Source organism: Stegostoma tigrinum, chromosome 34, assembly GCF_030684315.1.
Source record: "Stegostoma tigrinum isolate sSteTig4 chromosome 34, sSteTig4.hap1, whole genome shotgun sequence".
Taxonomy (NCBI): Eukaryota; Metazoa; Chordata; class Chondrichthyes; order Orectolobiformes; family Stegostomatidae; genus Stegostoma; species Stegostoma tigrinum.
Genome location: NC_081387.1, coordinates 4,347,306 through 4,370,303, shown reverse-complemented (window position 1 = coordinate 4,370,303; position 22,998 = coordinate 4,347,306). Strand labels below are relative to the sequence as shown.

General features: G+C 42.8%; 1 protein-coding gene across 1 annotated transcript in view; it reads right to left on the bottom strand.

Moving 5' to 3' along the window:
- Positions 1–5,464: 5,464 nt before the first annotated feature.
- The window catches only part of LOC125446377 (zinc finger protein 271-like), an 81,293-nt gene continuing 63,759 nt past the window's right edge, over positions 5,465–22,998 (bottom strand). The window contains exon 3 of the mRNA XM_048519909.1: positions 5,465–8,618. Within this exon, the coding sequence (XP_048375866.1) occupies positions 7,774–8,618 (845 nt within the window). The 3' untranslated portion in view covers positions 5,465–7,773. The remainder of the gene's footprint in view (positions 8,619–22,998) is intronic.

Sequence of the window (22,998 nt, the reverse complement as noted above, 5' to 3'; positions counted from 1 at the left end):
CCTGGCTTCCCAGTGGATCCGAGGATAAATCCCATCCGGCCCGGGGGACTTATCTATCTTCACCCTCTGAAGGATTTCTAATACCTCGTCCTTGTGAACCTCAATCCCACCTAGTCTAGTAGCCTGTATCTCAGTATTCTCCTCAACAACATTGTTGTTTTCTAGAGTGAATACTGTTGTAAAATATTCATTTAGTGCTTCCCCTATCTCCTCTGACTTCACACACAACTTCCCACTACTATCCTTGATTGGGCCTAATCTTACTTTCGTCATTCTTTTATTCCTTCTATACCTGTAGAAAGCCTTAGGGTTTACCCTGATCCTATCTGCCAGCAACTTCTCATGTCTCCTCCTGGCTCTTCTGAGCTCTCTTATTTATTGTTATTTGTTATCTGCTGTTTATTAAATCTTCTATATTGATTTAGAACCCACAACAAATTTTAACTGAACCAAAAAATGCTGGTTTGTCAGCTTGGTGTGTTCTTATTCACTAAAATACTTAGGTTCCTACAATAAGAATGGTATACACAATCAATTAGTCAATGTCACAGTGAGCTGGGGTACTTTCTCCATTAATGTTTATCATTTTCAGTCCATAGGACACAGAACATTTTCTGAGAAAGGATTGGTTGTATCTGTTCTTTTCTGAATCCAGGAAACCTGAAAGTTTGATTTGATTTTAATTGGTAACTAGTTAGAGCTGAAGGTGTCACTGTTGTCTTTGTGTCTCGATTCCTGAAGCTGTGGAAGGTGATAAAGTCCTTGGCGTTTAGTTAGAATGGACATCTTAAGAGATTATCTTCATTCTGATGGATGATTCTGCTTTCATTCACTCAGCAAAGTTCTATTGTTTAGGGTTTCTCCAGGCTTCATCCATGGGGTGTCTGGGATGTCACAAGTCATGAGCAGCAGTCTATCTTGTTTAGCATGATGTGGTCCTTCATCTCATTGCTCACATTTGGCAAGTGGAGCATTTCTCTGACCTTCCTCAAACTAGATAAGAGGGCACTATGATGGCACGGTGGTCAGCACTGCTGCCTTATTTCCTCTCTCAGACCAAAGGTGTGTAGTTTAGGTGGATTAGCCATGTTAAATTGCCTTGTAGCATTGAGGGATGTATAAGCTATGTGAGTTAGCCATGGGATTTGCGGGGTTACAGAGATTGGATTGGGTGGCAGAGGGGTGTTTATCAGGGTGGGATGCTCTTCAGATGGTCAGTGCAGGTCCAATTGGCCAAATGGTCTCTGTATGCACTTTAGGGATTGTATAATTCTAGATTTGATTTCTTGACGGTTTGTGGGAGGATGTGTTTTGGCATCTCTTATCTCTTTTGGGAAAATGACCTACCCAATTTGTACAAGATGCTATCTTGGGCAATCAGCTCATCTGTTTGTCCAATACTTTTGTTTTATGGCAACAAATGTTTTGCATCACAATTTCCTGTAACTTCTTAAAGAGTTGCATCTCTTGGTGCAATTGTTTCATCTGAGCAAGACACCTATCTGTCAGATTCAGTGCTGGCTTGATGGTTTCCAGAGCGTGTTGTGCTGTTGCTTCTTGTTGAATATGGAATATTTCATATTTTGTCCAAGCACTGATTTCCTTCAGAGACTGCAGCTGTCATCAGCATGTCAATGATGTACATCAGCTTCCCTTGCTTTATACTTCCTGCTAAATGATATCACTACAAATGAAGTAACATAATTTACAAATACTTTGGAGCAGCTAGAAGTGGTTTGAAAAAGCTTTGAAATGGCTTCTGAACAGAGGCCACCATCATGTCTCCCTCCTAAACAAGTACTATTTGAAAAGCTTACAATTAAAGGTGTTATTCGAGACTCTCTTTCTCAATATGTGCACAATGCTGTTCGGTGTGTGTTAACTCTCTGGATCTAAACCCAACGGGTTGCCCTCACTGCATGGGGGTTACTCCAAGTCCTGTGTCACTGACATCACACTGCAGGGTGGCTCCATTGTTGACATCATAATCCCTCAGCACTGGTGATGTCATCACAAAGATCTGACCGATCTCCATCGGATGGTTTCAATGCCTGAACTACTGTGTTGAGCAATGCTGTGAAGGGACTGGATGTCTTCCCACAGTTCTGCCATTGTTCCCTGGGTGATGATGATCTTTATTTAATCTTGATTAAACATGCCAGTCTCTCACTGAAATAAAAGCATGCTTCTTTGCCTTTGATGTTCAGCTTCAGTTACTGTGAGCTGTGGGACCTTTTTACCTTGACCACTCACACAACTGCAAACTTCAACTTTCTCAGTGTTTTAATAATCTGCAAAGTTCTAAACAAACACTCATAACTTTTTAATTTCACAAACTATGCATTTACATTGAGGTAACTTATTTCTTTCATAGTTCTCATCAATCAACTTTCTTTAGGAGGAAATATTGAATGGCCTAAAAGCTTTTGAACTAAATTTTAACAACAACTTGCTCCTCTTAGCTTCCACTTAAAGTGAAGGTTAAATGTTTTCTCTCTCTGGTTATACAATCCCATAAATAACTAAAGTTCCATTAACACTCTAAAGGCACATATTGGTTTAAAATCATGGTAAACTAACACCCATATGGCACTGAAGTGGCCAAGTAAACAATGGGAAATTGTCAAGGCCCAGAGGTAAGCTCTCCGTGCTGGGTATAATGATACAAAGGGCATTTTGACGAGGGAGCTCACCTTCAGTTCAGTCTGGACTCCAAACTTGGTATCATGAATGCAGTCACAGCTGAGTACCATGTTTCTAAGGCTCTGGATGGCATTAGCTGTGAGCTGGACACCACGGATACACAACAGGGGTGGTCATCCAGTTCGTTCCTCTGCTGTCATGTGCATGTTCCTGACTCTGGTGACCACAGCAGCCCATTCCCCCTCTCTCCTGCTAGCCACCTGACCCCATATGATGAAGGTGTAGATTCCTGAGCAGCACTGTTGCTGCTGATGGAAGAGAGCTCAGGAATGAGGCAGCCATGATCCAGATGACAATCAGTTTCTGGGAAAAGATAGGCAGCTCCTGCAACCAGCTGAAAAGACAATGGAAAGCTCTAAACAGGTGTTGCGCATTATAACTGAGGCTATGCATCTGGTGGGAGATATGTCAGGGCACATTATCGAGGGAGTGCTCAATGTCAAGGCATTCTGGCAATATCTGGAGACAGAACATTGACGCTTGGGCAATGTAAAGGCACAGTAAGTCATGAAGACTCTCCCTAAGGGGGAGAGTCAGTAAGTCAGCAATGATCCAGTTCAGCTACATGTCCCACGTGAAGTGAACATTAGGATTGCACCCTGGTGGCCATAATGTCAATGCTTGAGGGAAGCACTCAGAGTGGGCGCAGAAGTCAGAGTGGGAGGCCACAGAATTTGGAGTGGTGGGGAGGGATCATTCAGAGTGGGTTAGAGAAGGCAGCATTCAGAGCAGGGGATAGCAGTCAGAGCAGGGGGGCAGCACCTGGACTGGAGACATCGGTCAGATAGAGGGCAGCACTCAGAGCAGCAAGGTCAGGATAATACCAATACTTGGCCCAACAGATGGCAAGTAACATTTGTGCCACACAAGTACCGGGTAGACAATAGACAATAAGTGCAGGAGTAGGCCATTCGGCCCTTTCAGCCAGCACCACCATTCATTATGATCATGGCTGATCATCCACAATCAGTATCCTGTTCCTGCCTTATCCCCATAACCCTTGGATCCACTATCTTTCAGAGCTCTATCTATCTCTTTCTTGAAACTATCCAGAGACTTGGCCTCCACTGCCTTCTGGGGCACAGCATTCCATATATCCACCACTCTCTAGGTGAAGAAGTTTCTCCTCAACTCTGTTCTAAATGGCCTACCCCTCGTTTTTAAACTGTGTCCTCTGGTTCTGGACTCCCCCATCAACGGAAACATACTTCCTGCCTCCGGAGTGTCCAATCCCTTAATAATCTTATACGTCTCAATCAGATCCCCTCTCATCCTCCTAAACTCAAGTGTATACAAGCCCAGTCGCTCCAATCTTTCAACATATGATAATAGTCCCTAATTCTGGGAATTGACCTCGTGAACCTACGCTGCACTCCCTCAATAGCCAGAATGTCCTTCCTCAAATTTGGAGACCAAAACTGCACACAATACTCCAGGTGCAGTCTCACCAGGGCCATGTACAGCTGCAGAAGGACCTCTTTGCTCCTATACTCAATTGCTCTTGTTATGAAGGCCAGCATGCCATTACCTTTCCTCACTGCGTGCTGTACCTGCATGCTTGCTTTCATTGACTGATGTACAAGAACACCGAGATCTCGTTGTACTTCCCCTTTACCTAACTTGACTCCATTTAGATAGTAATCTGCCTTCCTGTTCTTTCCACCAAAGTGTATAACCACACATTTATCCACATTAAACTGCATCTGCCATGCATCTGTCCACTCAGCTAGCCTGTCCAAGTCACCCTGTATTCTCATAACATCATTCTCACATTTCACCCTGCCACCCATGTGGTAATGACCATCACCAGTAAAAGACAATCCAACCACTGCCCTTTAACATTCAAAGGTGGCATAATCACTGAATCCCCCACGATCAATATTCTGAGAGTTACCATTGACCAGAAAGTCAACTGGACTCATCACATAAACACAGTGGCTACAAGAGCAGGTCAGGGGTTAGGAATACTGTCGCATGTAATTCACCACCTGACTCCTCAAAGTTATCATTTACAAGGCACAAGTCAGGAGTGTGATAGAATACTCCCCATTTGCCTGGATTAGTGCAGCTCCAACAGCACTCAAAAAAGCTTGATATCATTCAAGATAAAGCAGCCAGTTGATTGGCACTACATCCACAAGCATCCATTCCCTCCAGCAGCAATGCTCAATAGCAGTGGTATGTACTATCTACAAAATGCACTGCAGAAATTCATGAACACTCCTTCAACATCATCTTTTAAACACACAACCATTTCCATCTAAAAGGACAGGCAGCAGATACATGGAAAAACTACCACCTTCAAGTTCCTGTCCAAGCCACTCACCATCCTGACTTGGAAATATATCACCGTTCCTTCAGTGCTGCTGGTGAAAATCCTGGTATTCCTTCCATGAGAGCATTGTGCATCAACCTAGAGCACATGGACAGCAGTGGTTCGAGAAGGCAGCTCACCACCACCTTCTCAAGGGCAACTAGGGATGGGCAATGAATGCTGACCCAACCAGCAATGTTCACATTCTGTGAATGAATAAAAGAATATTAAAAAAAAATGATGCAATGCCCTCTTGAATGCTTCAGTTGAGCCTGCCTCCACCTCATTTCCAGGCAGTGCATGCCATTCCTTATGTACTTGCTGAGTGAAAAGGTTTCAGAGATAGTATGAACTGCAGATGCTGGAGAATCTGAGATAACAAGGTGTAGAGCTGGATGAACACAGCAGGCCAAGCAGCATCAGAGGAGCAGGAAGGCTGACGTTTCAGAAAATCTCTGAAGAATTTTCTGGAAAAAAGTCTATTCCACAATTCACTGATAACTTCACTCTCAAAAGTCTACCTGTCCAGACCTTTGACCATCCATTCACGCAACATTTCTGTGGTGACTGATTTATTCAAACTCACCCTCACTCCACATGTCCTTTGAGACCCCATTAAAATCATTCCCTCTCTTACTTTGGCTGTTTCCCCAGGTACACCTTCATATCCACTCCCTTAATACCTAGGCAGACAGAAAAGTTATTGTGATAACTGGTTTCAGATGTAGGGAGTGCCTGTGAAACAATGCATTGGAATTCTGACAAGGAAACTGTGAAATAGTTCCACATTGACTTTATATCAAAGATAACAAACCAATATGCTGCAGATTGACTCTCTGCATTTTATATACTTGTAGAAAGAGCATTCTGTCTTTGACTAGCAACAATATTAGATAATGATGTTAAAATCTGTTCAATATTCGATTAAACTTCAGTGTTAGTTTCTTCTGAACGTTTCTCACAGACTTGGAATTTCTCCGAACACTGCAAGATCTAAAAATCCAATGGAAAGTTAATTTCTGAATTAGTTTTGTTTTGACCACAATGAGAATAGTGCAGTGCACTGTTGCTTTTGTCTTAATCCTCCAGTCACAACTTGACAAAAAGATTCTATCCCATTCCCAATACAGATAATCCAAAACTTCCTCAATACTAGGCTTTGAATCATCCAAGTTTTATGAATAATCATAGCATTATTCATTCATTATAAAATGAAACCCATTCAATGGGGATACAAAATAGGTTGAACACCCACAGTTTATAATGTGAATATAGAAAGCTTTATCCCTCCAACTAACACAAAATGCACACGCACACTTCAGGCAAAGGGAAGAAAATGTATTTCTCTGCTGACATTCACGTTAATAAAAGACACTTGATGTTCAAAGGTGGCGAATCATTCAGATAAAACAGGATGGCGTGTAGAGTGTTCTAAAGTTTGTCAATCTGGCAGATGCAACTTGCTGAGGAAATCAAACTTCTCAATGTTATTTCTGTCACTCTCCCAGAAGAAGAATCAGCTTTCACCCTGAGCTCACAACAAAAGTACTTCAGAAACAGGAGACACAAGCTGGGCAGCTTCTTCTGGAGTAGGCTTTCTCCAAATAAAATTCCAACCATAAAGCCTGCATAAACTGAATACGAATAAAATCAAGACCTGAAGGAGCTTTTCCTAAAGTGAGTTCAGGCGACCAAGCCCAGTTCTGGGACAATGTGGTTTCTAAGAAATACCTCGCTTGAAGACAAAATTCTAACATCAATTTTCATTGTTTTTGCTGTAAAAGGTCAATCTAGGTGAGTCCGCAATCTATCAACTCAAGTTCACGAAAACGATTAAATGACACACCTTCGTAACATGAACAAAAATAAAGTTGCAGGAAACGCTCAGCAGGTCTAGCAGCATCTGTGAACAAAAAACAGAGTTAACGTTTCAGGTCCAGTGACCGTTGTTTTTGTTCCTGATTTACAGCATCCGCAGTTCTTTCGGTTTTTATTTACCTTCATAACATGTGAGGAATTGTGAGGAAATTCAAGCCAAATTAAATTTGTTCTCCTCTTCTCCGATGCTGCAATGTAGCAGACACTCAGATTGTAACAATGTAACATATCTTCTGATGAGTAGCTTGTATCCCTCTTGTCCACAGCAGGGATAATCCAGACATAGATTCCCGTGAATCACCCACTTCCTGTGGCTGAGGAAACCTTCCCAGAGACACAGTGATATCTGTGCACAAACAACAGCTTCTATATTATGTCTTCATTTGGTGATGTTTGATGATCCAGTTAAAGATTAAACTGACATCCTTAAAATGACTGGAGTGATGATGGGTAAAGTTTGAGACCGACAGTGCTTTGGAATGACAGCTCTCAGTGCAACATAAGCAGATGACCCAGCACCATGTCCGAGTCTGGTGAACGAGGAAGAGGTGAAACAATCCTGGCACATGTTACATTGGAAGGGTTTATCTCCCAGGCAGATTCATTGATGTTCCAGAAGGTCCAATAACTCACGTCAATACAGAGCTTACACTGATAGGGCTTCTCTTGTGTGATAGCCTCAAAGTGCAAGGTTTCTCACACACCTCACACCTCAATGGTTTCACACTGGTATGGATCCTCTACTACATCAGGAGACTTGAGAAGGGCCTGAAAGCCTTATCAGAAACATTGCACATCAACAGTTTATATCCGTGTTTGAAGGAGGAGCTGATTCATTTAGTTTGTGAAGAATCAATTCTGCATCTCTACTTCATGGGTTACTCCCCTGTGTGAATCCTCTGGTGTGTCAGCAGCCTTGTGGATGTCACAAAAGCTTTATCACAAACACAACATTTGAAAGGTTTGTCTGGTATATGGATCTTCTGATGGACCAGGAGGCTTGATAACCGTGTGAAGGCTTTGCTACACATTTCGCACTTGAATGGTTTTTCTCCTGTGTGAATGCGTTCATGAATGAGGAAATTCGATAGCTGTGAGAATGGCTTGCCACACACCCCACACATGAATGGTTTCTCTCCTGTGTGAATGCGTTCATGTTCCCGAAGGTTCGATAATGTAGAGAATGTTTTGTCACACACTTTGCACATGAATGGCTTCTTGCCTGTGTGAGTGTGTTGATGTGTGTGGAGATTTGATGACTGAGAAAATGATTTGTTGCACACTTCGCATGTGAATGCTTTATCCCCTGTGTGAATGCGTTGGTGTACACGGAGTGTTGATAAATATGAAAAAGATTTGCGGCATACACCGCATGTGAATGGTTTCTCCCCTGTGTGAATACGTTGGTGTCTGCGGAGTGTCGATGAATCTGAGAATGATTTGTTACACACCTGACAGGTGAATGGTTTCTCCCCTGTGTGAATGCGTCGGTGAACACGGAGGTGGGATGACTCGGAGAAGGACTTGTCACAAACATCACAGGTGAATGGTTTCTCCCCTGTGTGGATACGTTGGTGATTGTGGAGATTTGATGACTGTGTGAATGATTTTTTGCACACCTCACATGTGAAAGGTTTCTCCCCAGTGTGCACACGTCGGTGTTTCACAAGCGTCGATGACCTTGTGAAGTCTTGACTACAAACCTCACATTTGAATGGTTTCCCTTCCATCTGTCTGTTCAACAGATACACCTTGTGTCAAGGGATGTGATGAGCCTGTGAAGCCCGCCTCACTCTTGGACAGTCTCTCACCTGTAGGAATGAGTCAGTGGTTCATGAGGCTTGATGAACGATTGGAACTCTCACCACACCTAGAACCACTCACACTTCTTCCCAGCTTCACCCTGACTGATCACCCAAAAACAGGAAAAGAAAACATGATTTCCTTCAACCCTCTCTCTTCTCTTTTGCTGAAGGGACTGACTTCAAATTCTAATGCACACTTTTAGGAAAGGCTGGGGTCTTCAGGTAAAATCTGTGAAACAAAAAACATTGAAAGATATTTCAAAAACATGTCTCCAGGGATAGCTGCCAACAGGTGAAACAGTACATTTGGATTAATAATGCAGAGATTCAGAGTTCAAATTCATCCATGAAAGTTCAATTCATTCCTGGATGAAGGCCGTGTCTTATGAGGAAAGATTGAACATGTTAGGCCTAAATCCATTGGAGTTTAGAAGAATGGGGGCTGATTCGATAGAAACACATTGAGGGAATGAATAGACATTTCCCTCTGTGGGGGAGGCTCACACTTTAAGATGGAGTTGAGAAGAATTTTTTTCTTCAGATGACCGTGCAGAGTGCTTTTTCCCAAGGAGAGATGGAATCAGTGTCATGGAATGTTTTAAAAGTGAAGTGTAGCACTGAGTTTATTTTTCAATAATTGGTTATCATTTAATTATGTGCAATGCTGAAGTGAATTGTGAATGTTATATTGTTTAATTGTGGTCAATAAAATGCTGTGTCTTTGTTTACAGTTGCAATTTTCTGACTGTTAAGTAAGTCTTTCCATTTGCACAGGTCTTTGTGTAACTTTATCGTTGTGTTCATGACCATGGTCTAATGGGAGGACGTTTCTTGACATTATTATTTGGAATCTTTGGAACCATGCATATCTTTATGTTTTATTGTATTTTTATATTGTGTCTGTTAAGAGGGAAGGAAATAGTTTTAGTTTAATTTTAGACTAGTGGTAATAGGTTGTCTCAAAGTCTTTTAGATGCAAATAAATGAGGTATTATTTTGAAAAGTCCCTGAGGGTGAATAGTTCAGTGATTTAGAAAATAAGGAGCAAGACAGGGGCATAAAATGAGCTTTTGCCTAGCAATAAGGCGTTGAATGAGACAGGGAGCCAGAGATGGAAACAATGTCTTTTTACAAGGACAGAAATGTTCAAAAGGTTAGTGAGTGTTTTTTTCAAACAGAAAAGACCTGGAACATCAGCAATGCAGTTGAGCAGTCTTCAGAGATCAGTGCATTGGAAAAGAAGTCCCAGTAAGAGAAACATTACTGATAGAGAAGGTTTTAAGGTGCCACAGAACAAGATATTCTATGATGAATGGATAGGATTAAGGAACACGATTTCTGGATTGTTATTGCTTTTCATGAAATCAATCAGATATTGAGTGAATCCAGAGGATTGCCTCAAATATATCTATGCCAAATGAACAAGAAAAATTAAATAGAACCATGGTGACTCTTCAGTGGGTTTGAGTATCTGCAAGGTTGTTGCAGAGGTTAAAAGGGCTTAATCTTTATTTCTGGTATTCATAATAAGACTTCAGATGGTACTAACAAAATTCAAAATAGCATTTTTATCCCTTAGTGTGCAAAAAACCTTTGTAAAAAGTACACGAACAGCCTCTTGTTTAGAGGTGCAGTGACAAAAGAGTAACTGCGCAGAGAGCAGGGCCCCCTTAAAGATCAGCAAGGCTGCCTTTATGTGAAACTGCAGGCGATGGGCAAGATAGTAAACAAGTATTTTGCATCAGTGTTTACTGTTGTCAAGGATATGGAAGCTAGAGAACATGGGGAAATAAATAGTGACGTCTTGAAAAATGTCCACATTACAGAGGAAGTGGTACTGGATGGCTTAAAATGCATAAAGGTTGATAAATCCCTGGAACCTGATCAGGTGTACTCCAGAACTCTGTGGGAAGCTAGGGAAGTGATTGCTGGGCCCCTTGCTGAGATATCTGTAACATTGATAGCCACAGGTGAGGTGCCAGAAGATTGGAGATTTGGCTAACGTGGTGCCACTACTTGAGAAAGGTGGTAAGGAAAAGTCAGGAAACTATAGACTTAGTGAGCCTGACATTGCTGATGGGCATGATGTTGGAGGGCATTCTGAGGGTCAGAATTTACATGTATTTGGAAAGGCGAAGACTGATTAGGGATAGTCAACATGGCTTTGTGCGTGGGAAATCGAGTCTCACCAACTTGACTGAGTTTTTTGAAGAAGTAATGAAGAGCATTGGTAAAGGCAGAACAGTGGATGTGATCTAAATGGACTTCAGTGAGGCATTCAACACAATTTCTCATGGTAGACTCGTTAGCAAGGTTAGATTACATGGAATACAGGGAGAACTAGCCTTTTGGATACAGAACTGGCTTGAAGGTAGGAGATAGAAGGTGGTAGTGGAGGGTTGCTTTACAGAGTGGAGGCGTATGACCAGTGGTGTGCCACAAGGATCTGTGCTGGGTCCATTGCTTTTTGTCTTTTATACAAATGACTTGTATGTGAACATAGGAGCTATGGTTAGTAAATGTACAGATAACGCCAAATTTGGAGGTGTAGCGGACAGCATAGAAGGTTCCTTAGAATATAACAAGACCTTGATCAGATGGGCCGAGGAGTGGTAGATGGAGTTTAATTTAGATAAATGTGAGGTGCTACATTTTGGGAAGGCACCTCAGGGTAGAACTGACACACTTATTAGTAGGCCCTGGGGAGTGTTGCTGGACAAAGACACCTTGGAGTGTAGGTTCACAGTTCCTTGAAAGTGGAGTCACAGGTAGACAGGATAGTGAAGTTGTTTGGTATGCTTATCTTTATTGGTCTGTGCATTGAGTACAGGAGTTAGGAAGTCATGTTGAGGCTGTACTGGACATTGGTTAGGCCACTTTTGGAATACTGTGTGTAATTCTGGTCCCCCGGCTTTAGGAAGGATTTTGTGAAATTTTAAAGGGTTCAGAAAATATTTACGAAAATGTTGCCAGGTTTGGAGGTTTGAGCTAGAGGGAGAGGCTGAATAGGCTGGGGCTATTTTCCCTGGAGCATCAGAGGCTGAAGGGTGACCTTACAGAAGTTTTATAAAATCATGAGGGGCATGGATAGGGTGAATAACTACTGTCTTTATCCCAGGATAGGGGAGTCCAAAGTGAAATGGCATAGATTTAAGGTGAGAGGGGAAAGATTTAGTAGGGACCTAAGGGGCAACTTTTTCACACCCAGGATGGCAGTCTATGGAATGAACTGCCATAGGAAGTGGTGGAGGCCAGTACAAATGCAACATTTGGATGGATACATGATTAGTAAGGGTTTAGACAGATATCGAACAAATGGGACTAGATTAATTTAGGATATCTGGTTGATGAGGACTGAAGGATCTGTCTCTGCACTGTACTTCTCTATGACTCTGATTGACTGCCATGGTAAACAAATGGTAAAAATAAAAAAAACTTATGGTCCATCCATTCAGAGTGCAGTCTGGGATCTGACTTTTCCTGAATTAGTTTCATATCAGATTGTCACACAAACATAAACTGTGGAGCTACTTAGAAGTGAAGCAATACTGGATCAAGCCATAGGAAATCAGTCAGGTCGTAACAGGAAGTGATCTCAGAAAGACAACCATCACTATCAAGAAACAAATCACAAATTGGACAAAGATTGTCTCAGGAATTTGAGATTCATCACTGCTATTCTTTAATTGGCTTGCCAATTAAAGTCCAGACATGCTGCTGACCACAAACCGAGATAATGAGAGTTACTAAGCAGTGGTTCTGAGCAACTAGACCTGCAGGAAGAAGGACAGGAGAACAACTTCAGTCAACAAAACAGAAATAGACTCCCAGATCGAGGGTTACAGAAAAGAGTTGGCAGAGAGACAGATGGGGAAGAAGGAGAAGAAAGATGAGGGGAGACAGGCATTAGCAGGCAGCTGGTGAAGAGTGCACTGTGTGAGCTGAGTAACATCATGGAGGTTGGAGGGCCAATGTCAGGCCGAAGAAGCAATGCCTATTAGTGGAACTTCAGAGACAAGTAGGGACTGACGTTGAGGTGCAAGTTGGGGACAAGTGGGATTGAGGGGTTGACAGGTGTCAGGGGATGGGGGCAGGAAAGCATACTAGGATGTGTCACACAAGGTGGAAGGCAGAGGTGGGAGCAGGAGGTGGAGAGCAGAAATGGGGAAGCATACATGTGTGTAGAGAAATGAGAGGAGATGGGGAGGATACAGAGAATGGGAGAGTAGAGGAGGACGGTTGTGATAGGGAAAGAGAGGGAGAGGAAGAAAGGGGAGACAGGGGTTTGGAGGAGGGGTAGAGGAGGACGGTGGTGATAGGGAAGGAGAGGGACAGGAGAGGGAGAGAGGAAGAAACGGGGAGAGAGGGGTTTGGAGGAGAGGAGAGTGCGGTAAGTGTGGAGGGGGAGGTGGAATGAGGGCGGGGGGAAGCAAGGAGGCTGAGGGAGATGACGTAGATTGGTTGGGGCCCTGGAGTAAGAGGCTGGGATATGGGTGCAGTGGCGAGAGGTGTGTGTGTGTCAGTCAGCTAAGAGAGGATGAGCATGTGGGAGCAAGGGGACGATGGAGGGTCAGAGAGGGGTTTGTGAGGGTGAATATCCCGTTGTCCTCAGAGATAACCTTCAGCTATCCCCTATACCACCAATTTCGGTGTCATCTGCGAACTTACTGACCATACCTCCTATATTCACACCCAAATTATTTATGTACAAGATGAAAAGCAGTGATCCGCACTGATCCCTGTGGCACAATGCTGGTCACGGGCCTCCAGCCTGAAAAACAACCCTCTATTTTAGAATACTGTATTCAACACTGGTCTGCCTGCTACTGGGGACTGTGAGGTTGAGCAGAGTCAGAGAGGTAGTTAAGAGGGTTGCAATAGGGTTGGGGAGGGAGTGGATGGGAGCCAGAGAGTTAGCATGCACCTCACCGAGGGGGAGGGAGGAGTGAGAAGTGGGGACTGGAGGGTGTGGGGTGTCTGGGAACAAGGCTGGGAAAATGTGGTGAGGCTGCACAGGAGAAGGAAGAGCTGTACAAAAGCAGCAAATAAAAAGAAACATGAACAGTTTAAGAAAATAGACAAAATGGTGACAATTTGATTTCCATGTTTGGACTTTAAGCCTATAAAGGACTGAATAGGATTTTTATAAATGGGGAAAAACCTAGAAACACAGGAGGTTCAAAGCGATTTGAAGACCCAAATATAGACACCAAGGGACAGAAAATAATAAAAAGTCTAATGAAATGTTGTTGATAGCAAGAACTGCAGATGCTGGAGTCAGAGACAGCACAGTACGGAGCTGGAGGAACGTAGCGGGGCAGGCAGCATCAGAGGGGCAGGAAAGTTGACGTTTCGGGTCAGGAAGAGGGTCTCCAGCATCTGCAGTTCTTGCCAACTCTGAGTGATTTATAACCCCACTGCGAAGCCTTTGCCAAGATGCCCACATAGGTGAAGTTGTTCTCTTCATCTGGAAAGACCTCAGCGGGTCTCTCTCCCAATGCAACTCCATGGTAATCTCCTCTGCCCTGTAATGAAATGTTAGCCTTTATATCTCAATGAAAACAATACAGGAAGAGTAGAAATCATGTTTCAGAGATACAAAGCACTGGTTTCACTTCACCTGGAAAACCGGGAGCAGCTTAGGGCCACAGCAGGACATCAATTGGAATCCTCAGACACTCTGCACCTCACCTTCTCATATTCAGGAATGATCTATCAACAAAACTCAGGCTGGAAATCAGAAGGGAAATGCTTCCAATAAACACACTCAATATCCAACACACAGCTCCAGTCAAACAGTTCAGCACAAAGCACCGAGTAAACAGCTCTCTCAGCTGGATCTTCTCACACAGCATAAGGGACATTTCCACCCCTGATTACCCACAGGACAGTCAGACTGCCTGAAGACTGGTGTGGATATTATGGGATACAATTTGTATAAAAGCTGCTCCTTCACTCACCATCTCCTCACTTGGTTTTCAGTCCCTATAGGAAGTGAACCAGCTCTGGAAGAGGAAGAGGAGTGAATGGGCAGAGTGGGTGGGCTCTCTGATTGACGTCTCTCACAGCCAATCCAAATATTTCTGCAGCAACTTGAGTTTTCTGAAGCTTGTGAAACTGACCAGTGAAATGGAGGTGACTTTGAGCAGCAGATCAGGTGGAGATTTAAACTTGTCATTGTCCCATCTGAATAAAACCTCACTTATTGCAGCTGCTGTTTCTGTTCCCCTGGTAAATGTTTGACAAGAGATTTCTGGTGCGGGAATAGCATTCGTCGTCCTTAGAGGCTTTCATACTGACAAAAGGGGGCATATCTTTAAATTGACAGGAGAAAGATTTTAAAAAGACATGGGGGGTCAACCTTTTTTTCATGTGTGGAATGAACTTCCAGAGGAAGTGATGAATGCAGGTATATTTACAACTTTTAAAAGACATTTGGATAAGTACATGAATAAGAAATGTTTGAAGAGATACAGGCCAAGCACAGGCAGGTGGAACTAGCTTAGTTTGAGAGTATGGTTCGCATGGACAGGTTGGACCAATGGGCCTGTTGCTATGACTCTGACTCCATGTCAAAGTGATGTACCGTATGACCCTAAAAGTGGACGCGATTAGGAAGCCATCCTGAAAGATAAGGAAATAATGACAAATGGAACATATGAGGATTGAGTATCTATAAATGCATAAATTGATAAAAGGAAACCCTTTGTCTACCATTCTTCACTGTGACATAATACCATAGAAGAAGAACCATAGTCGGAAATTGTCTCATTGGTACCATCATTCAGGTGCAACACTATAGTTAAATAACACTATTGAATCTTGCTTTATAACTTCACACCTGGTTTAAATTGTTATAAACGGCAAAATTCCTTGTGGTCTTCAAATTATGAAACCATAAAAATATTTACATTTATGTCTGGAATAAGTAATTGAAAATAAGTCCTACTCTTTTAAACAAAAATGTAAATTGTAGTTAACGGGTCTACATCAGTTATATTAAATATAAAAGTTAGCATGTTATGTTCCAGCTGTATAAAACATCAGTTCGGCCACATTTGCTATATTACATGCAGTTCTGATTGCCATACTACTACAAGGACGTGGTTGAAGAGATTGTAGCCTGGTCTGGAGAGTTTTAGTTATGACGATAGACTCAGATTGTTTTCACTGGAAAGATGGAGGCTGACAGGGCACCTGATACAAAACTGAGAGGTGTGGATAGTCAGAGCCGAAACTCCAGGTTGGACAGGTGAAGTAAAAGCAGGTGCAGATTCAAGGTGAGAAAAGGATAGTTTAGGGTACAAGTGTGGGGAAAACTTTTCATGCAAGGGGTGGTGAGTGCTAGAAATGCACTGCCAGTGGAGGTGGTGGAATCTGGCATGTTAGCAATGTTTACGATGTGACAGAAACATGAACAAGTGATTCAAAGCATAGAAACAGCATATGAGCAATAAGTAGTGGGTCTAAATAAGGATTAGGAATCTGTACAGGCTTGGTGGGCCAAAGGGCCTGTTCCTGTCCTTGTACTGTACTATCTTATATTACGTATCAGTGTGGAATGTGTATCCTTGGATATGTCTGACGGCAGATCAGAAGAGGAAAACCCACAGCATCCAAAGAAATGATGCGTGGTAATAGTAGGATCAGCACATGTACAGGAGAGAGGGACGCAGAAGAGAGGAAAGGCGGGACAAAGAGAGGGGGAAAAGATTGACTCTTATTCAGGGAATGACTCCAAGGATGTTGACTCCTCATTTGCTGTTAGTACACAATGGGGGTCACCAGATTCAAGAAGCGTAGGGACAGTTTATGTGGAGAATATACTGATGGTGGTAGTTGACTTTATTTTAAACATTGTCTTGTGTGGCTCAGGAGCTCCTTCTATCACTACAGTCTCCACCACACATGCTGCAGAGGAAGACAATAAGATCATAATGTACCACACTTGCTGACCTGTTTTCTTTGGGCTATCTACACAACTAACTGTGCTTTCCATTTCTGTTTGCCTCTGTAATATCTCTGCAAATATGGAGACATCCTCTGCAAACCTTGGAGCGGAAAGAAATTGTTTCAGGAAAGTTCTTTGAATTGTTTCATGGGCATACTCTACCATCACCTCTCTCTCCCAAAAAGATGCTGGTTGAACTGCTCACAAGCAAAGACAAAATCCAGACTCTCTCAAGCTGTGACCTATTTTGTTCAGCTTTTGTTAACACTCTGGCTATATATGGTTATACCGACTGTATCAGGGTTCTGAGACCAGGATCTTGGCAGAATGGCTAAATAGAGTAGTCACAAGAGAGATTATTAAAGTTTCTGTCACAAGTAATAGGACAGACAGAAAGGGTCAGGAACCTAACTTCAGGCACAGCAGAAAAGGGGACAATTGTGAGAAGGAGTGACTGTGGGATTAGAGGTATTGTACTTAAATGCATGTAGAATATGAAACAAGGTTAAACAAACTTGTTGTGCAGATAAGAAATAGTGGGTATGGATGTTGTGGGCATTACATAGAAATGGCTGCAAGGGAATTGGGCCAAGAGTTAAATATCCAAGGATACACATCCCTGATAAAAGGAAAGGTCCCGGATAGTCAGGGAGCAAAGGTGAGTGTAGTGGTTGTCACAAAGGAGAAGGTGCTTGAGAAGCTGAAACGTCTAACAGTGGATAATCACTCAGACCAGATGTGGTGCACTCCAGGTTCTGAAGGAGGTAGTTGAGGGATTGTAGAGGCATTGGTGGTGATCTTTCAGGAACCTCTGAATTCAGGGAGGGTCCCAGAGGACTGGAAAATGGCTACCGTCATCCTTTTTTAAGAAGGGAAAGAGGCAGAAGACAGGAAATTTTTCACCCATTAGCCTAACCTCAGTTGTTGGTAAATTTTTAAAGTCCATTATTAAGGGATAAGATTGTGGAGCAGTTGGAAGTGCATAATAAAATAGGGCTGAGTCAGCATGGCTTCATCTGGGGTATGTCATAACTGACAAATCTGTTACAACTTTTTGAGGAGGAAACAAGCAAGTTAGACAGAGGATTGCCAGTGGACATGATCTATCTGGATTTCTCGAGGGCCTTTGACAAAGTGCTGCACGGGAGGCCGCTAAATAAATTAGGAGCCCTTGATGTTCGGGGCAAGGTACTAGCATTGAGAGAGGATTGGCTGACGGGCAGAAGGCACAAAGTGGAGAAGTCAACATTGGGATTACAACTATTCACGATCTATATTAACGACAAAGAAACTGAGGGCATTGTCGCTAAGTTTGCAGATGACACAAAGACAGAGGGACAGGTAGTATTTAGGAAGTAGGGAAGTTGTAGGAGCACCTGCAGAGGTGAAAAGAGTAGACAAGGAAGTGGCAGATGGAATACAATGTGGCAAAGTGTGAGGTTATGCACTTTGGTAGGAAGAATAGAGGCATAGTCTATTTTCTAAATGGGGAAGTACTTCAAAAGTCTGAAGCATAAAGGGACTTGGAAGTTCTAGTTCAGGATTCTCTTAAGGTTAGCATGCAGGTTCAGTTGGCAGATAAGGCAGCATTGCAATGCTGACATTTTTTTCGAGAGGCCTAGAATACAAGGGCTCTTGAGGCTGTATAAGGCTCTGGTGAGACAGCATTTGGAATATTGTCAGCAGTTTTCAGCCACCATTTTGTATCTACAGGAGGATGTGTTGGTGTTGGAGAGGGTCCAGTGGAGATTTACAAGAAAGATCATGGGAATGAAGGGTGTGCCATATGAAGAGTGATTCAGGACTCTGGGAATGTACTCAATGGAGTTTAAATCTCATTGAAACTTAGAGAATAACACAGGGCCCGGATATAGTGGACTTGGAGAAGATGTTTCCACTTGTTAGAGAGACTAGGATCTGAGGGCAGAACCTCAGAATGAAGGATGACTCTTTAGAACTGAGATGATGTTCCATTAGAAGGTGGGCAAATCTGTGGAATTCACGGCTGCAGAAGACTGTGGAGGCCAAGTCATTGAGCATTTTTAAGACAGAGATTATTAAGGGGATCAAGAGTTATAGGGAGAAGACAGGAGAATGGGTTTGAGAACATATCAGCAATGACTGAATGGCAGAGCAGACTCAATGGACTGAATGGCCTAATTCTGCTCCAATATCCTATGGCCTTATGGTTGCTCCAAATCCTGTGTCACTGAATCACACTGCAGGTCGGCTCCATTGGTGGCATTGTAATCCCTCAGCACTGGTGAAGTCATCACAAAGCTCCCCTGATCCGACTGATTTCCAGATGATGGTTTCACTGGCCGACCTTCTCTGTGTTGAGCGATGCTGTGAAGGGACTGGATGCCTTCCCACAGTTGTGCAGTTGTTCTTTGGGTGATGATGATGTTTATTTTAATCTCGTTTAAACATGCCAGTCTCTCACTGAAATATAAGTATGCCAAGGTGCAGATTTGATTTTGACAATAAAACAGAAATTTATGACACAAAAGAAAAAAAACTAAACTAAAACGACTCAGTGGTAACACACTGCTGCATCACAGCGCCGGGGCCCAGGTTCAGTTCCACCCTCGGGCAACTGGCGTTTGCATATTCTCCCCGTGTATGCGTGGGTTTCCTCCAGTGCTCCAGTTTCCTCCCACAGTCCAAAGATGTGCAGCTTAGGTGGATTGGCCATGCTAAATTGCCCGTAGTGTTCAGGGGTGTGCACATTAGGTGAGTTATAGGGGAATGAGTCTGGGTGGGATGCTGTGTGAGTTGGTGTGGATTTGTTGGGCTGAAGCGCCAGTTTCCACACTGTAGGGATTCTATGAATTACAAAACAAACCAAGCTATCATCCGTTTAAAATACTTCAAACACTTGGCAAAACAAAATCCCACCTAGTCCCTCAACACAATTTACAGTAAATCCGAGAAATTCTTTGCCCTGCTTCTTTACTTTTGCTGTTCAGCTTCAGTCCTGTGAGCTGTGGGGCCTTTTACCTTGACCACTCACACAACTGCAAACTTTAACTTTTTTGGTGTTTTAATATTCTGCAAAGTTCTAAACAAACACTCATAATTTTTCAGTTTCACAAACTGTGCATTTACATTGAGGTAACTTATTTATTTCATAGTTCTCATCAATCAACTTTCTTTAGGAGGAAATATTGAATGGCCTAAAAGCTTTAGAAGTAAATTTTAACAACAACTTGCTCCTTTTAGCTTCCACTTAAAGTGAAGATTGAATGTTTTCTCTCTCTGGTTGTACAGTCCCATAAGATAACTAAACTTCCATTAACACTCTAAAGGCACATACTGGTTTAAAATCATGGTAAACTAACACCCAATGCTTGGCCCAACAGATGGCAAGTAATATTTGCGCCACACCAGTACCAGGTAACGACTATCACCAGTAAAAGACAATCCAACCACTGCCCTTTAACATTCAAAGGTGGCACCATCACTGAATCCCCCACGATTCCTCAAAGCCTGTCCATCATTTACAAGATACAAGTCAGGAGTGTGATAGAACACTTCCCACTTGCCTGAGTGAACACAGCTCCAACAATACTACAGAAGCTTGACACCATTCAAGATAAAGCAGCCACTTGATTAGCACTACATCCACAAGCACCCACTCCCTCCACCACCGATGCTCAGTAGCAGTGGTGTGTACCATCTACAAAATGCACTGCAGATTCCCGCTTTCCCTTCAACACATCATTTAATGGCTGAACTAGCTTTGTATTACCATCAATCCAATCTCAGTTAAAATTGCAGAGCACTAAAAATGATCTCAGTTCCTTATATTGTTGTGGGCTCTTTGGCTGTTCGAATAGCAACTGCTCTATCCCAGGTCATTTCGCCTTTTTCTGCTGAGATCTTCTGTCCGAGGTATACCATCTCATCTTGGGCAATTTGTGCCTTTCTAAGATTGGCCTTATGTGCTCAAGAGTGCATATCGTCAAGGAAAGTGTACAAATCTTCCATGTGTTGTTCTTCCTTCCAGGATGCTATCAGAATATCACCCTTGTATTGGATTACCATGGATGCCATTGGAGGCAATTGCTGCAAATATTCTGTAAAGCCATTTGGAAAACAGTAGGGCTACTGTGGAAACCCTGTGGCTGACATGTCCATGTGTACTGTTGTTGTTGCACAGTAAAGCCAAACCATGACTGTGCCTCAGGGACCAAAGGAATTATTCAAAATCCATTGGATATGTCTACTTGTGGTCGGGTGAGAGGAAATTAGAAATAGTAGGACACTTTCTGATCAATATATTGATTTGCTCTTAGATGCCGGGTCCTGTCCAGCTTTTTGACTTGTCACACTGGATGTTGAATTCAGAATTTGAACTAAGATATCTTGTTGTTCTAATTGCATAATAACAGGCAAGATACCGGCAATGGAGGCAAGACTGATGGGGCATTGTTTAGTACATGGTGGTGAAGCTCTGGTAAAAGTGACCGGGGTCATTTTTGACTGACCACAATCATTAGATAACCTTACCATTCCTCCTGTTTCAGGTGTTGTCTTGACCATATGACACGACCATCCTCAAAATGCAGTGACAAATTTCTCTGGGTTACAACATCCATTCCCAATAAAGCCTGTTGCGTAGGTCCAACCCACACAGATGCCAGAATTTCAGGTGGTCCTAATCATTTTGGCAATAAATGTGTCTTCTTAAGAATTAATCCATTTGCTCCAACCCAACTGCAGCGCTTCACTCTCCACAGGGAAGATTATGTCTGTCAATCAAAGGTAAACATATTAATTCAGCACCAGTGTCCAAAAGACAATCCATTTCCCTCTTGCCCACCCCCATTGAAACGTGACAGCAGTCTGGTCATTTTTCTAAAGCTGCTAAAAAAAAGGCGCAAAGAGGTAGGAGGTGGGCTGGCCTAGTTTTTAAATGAGATTTAGGAAGGCTTTTTGTTGTTCAGCCGTCAAAACCTTCCAGTAACACCTGGTTGGCTAGAGAGTTTTCTGAAGGGTTCGACTCTTGTCTTGGGGCTAGTTTGGCACTTGTGCACGTTTTTTTCTTAAAATGGCATGATTTTGCCTAATGTCTCTCTCGGCCACAATGATGGCACTTACCTGGATGGTGGGTTACAGGAGTCATGAGGACGTGGTCACTGACTGCATTGTGTGGAGTTTAGACTCCATATTTTGTTCAAGGTGATTTGCGGCCTGAACTATTTCTCCAAGTCTTGCCACTGATTTCCCAATCTGGGACCATAACTTTTAACATCTTTGCTATCTCAGTTTTAGACCAGTGACAAATGCAGATTTGGGGGGTGCCAGGTTACTATGGTCTAATTCATCTAGAATGTCAGTATTGCCAGCCAATCCAGAGTGTTCAATCCAGATTGCTGTAGTCTCCTAATTCCTCATTTCCTCGTTTCTGGCAAGTAGAGATTCTACTCTACTCAGTTTTAGGGAGACCACAATCTTTTAACCAGTCATGGATGGTTCCCCATCTACTGTCTAGGTCTTGTCTCTGCTTTCCCATGCTATCCTGTGTTGTCTCCTGCCCACGTTACCCCCAATCATAATAGACAATAGTTGTACACCATCCTTGGGGTGTAAACTTTAAATGTTTTTAAGCTTTTCTTGTTCATTCCATTTTTTCAAACCCCCTTTTTTGGATGTGGTAGTTCCTTCGACCACCACTCTATTAGTTTGGAATTAGGGGGCTTGTGAGTGACCCACTGAATATATTCATATTCAGTCTCCCCTTCGTCTCCTTTTCTCTTTTATTTTTGTCGGCAGGACTGTACAGGTCATAAATTAAATGACTGGATGAACGCAGCAGGTCCAGCAGCACCTCAGGAGCACAAAAGCTGACGTTTCCGGCCTAGACCCTTCACCACAGCCTGCTGTGTTCATCCAGCCTCACATTTCATTATGTTGGATTCTCCAGCATCTGCAGTTCCCATTGTCACAAATTAAATGACTGGTCTTTTTTGCTGTCATCATCTGAACTGTCAGAGTCACTACTGTCAGAGTTTTGTTTCCCAGTTTCATTCAGGGCCTGAACCTTGTGCCTGTCTTCCCGAGTCGTATATTACGAGTAAGGAGGAAACTGTAGATAAGGAGAGGGTGACAAAACATTAGATGGACTGGAATTGCCCTCCCATTCATTTTGAAGTTCTTGTTTAGTCGTTTTTAGTTCGGCACAGATCACCTTTAATTGATTTTAAGATTATTAATTTTGTAGGTCATGTTTAGATTTATCAATGATTTCTTGTCTCTGTCTAATTTGTCTCGTTAGACACAGAGACCAACAGAGACATTCTTTATAATCAGGTCATTTTTCCCCAGACATGTTTAATATTGTC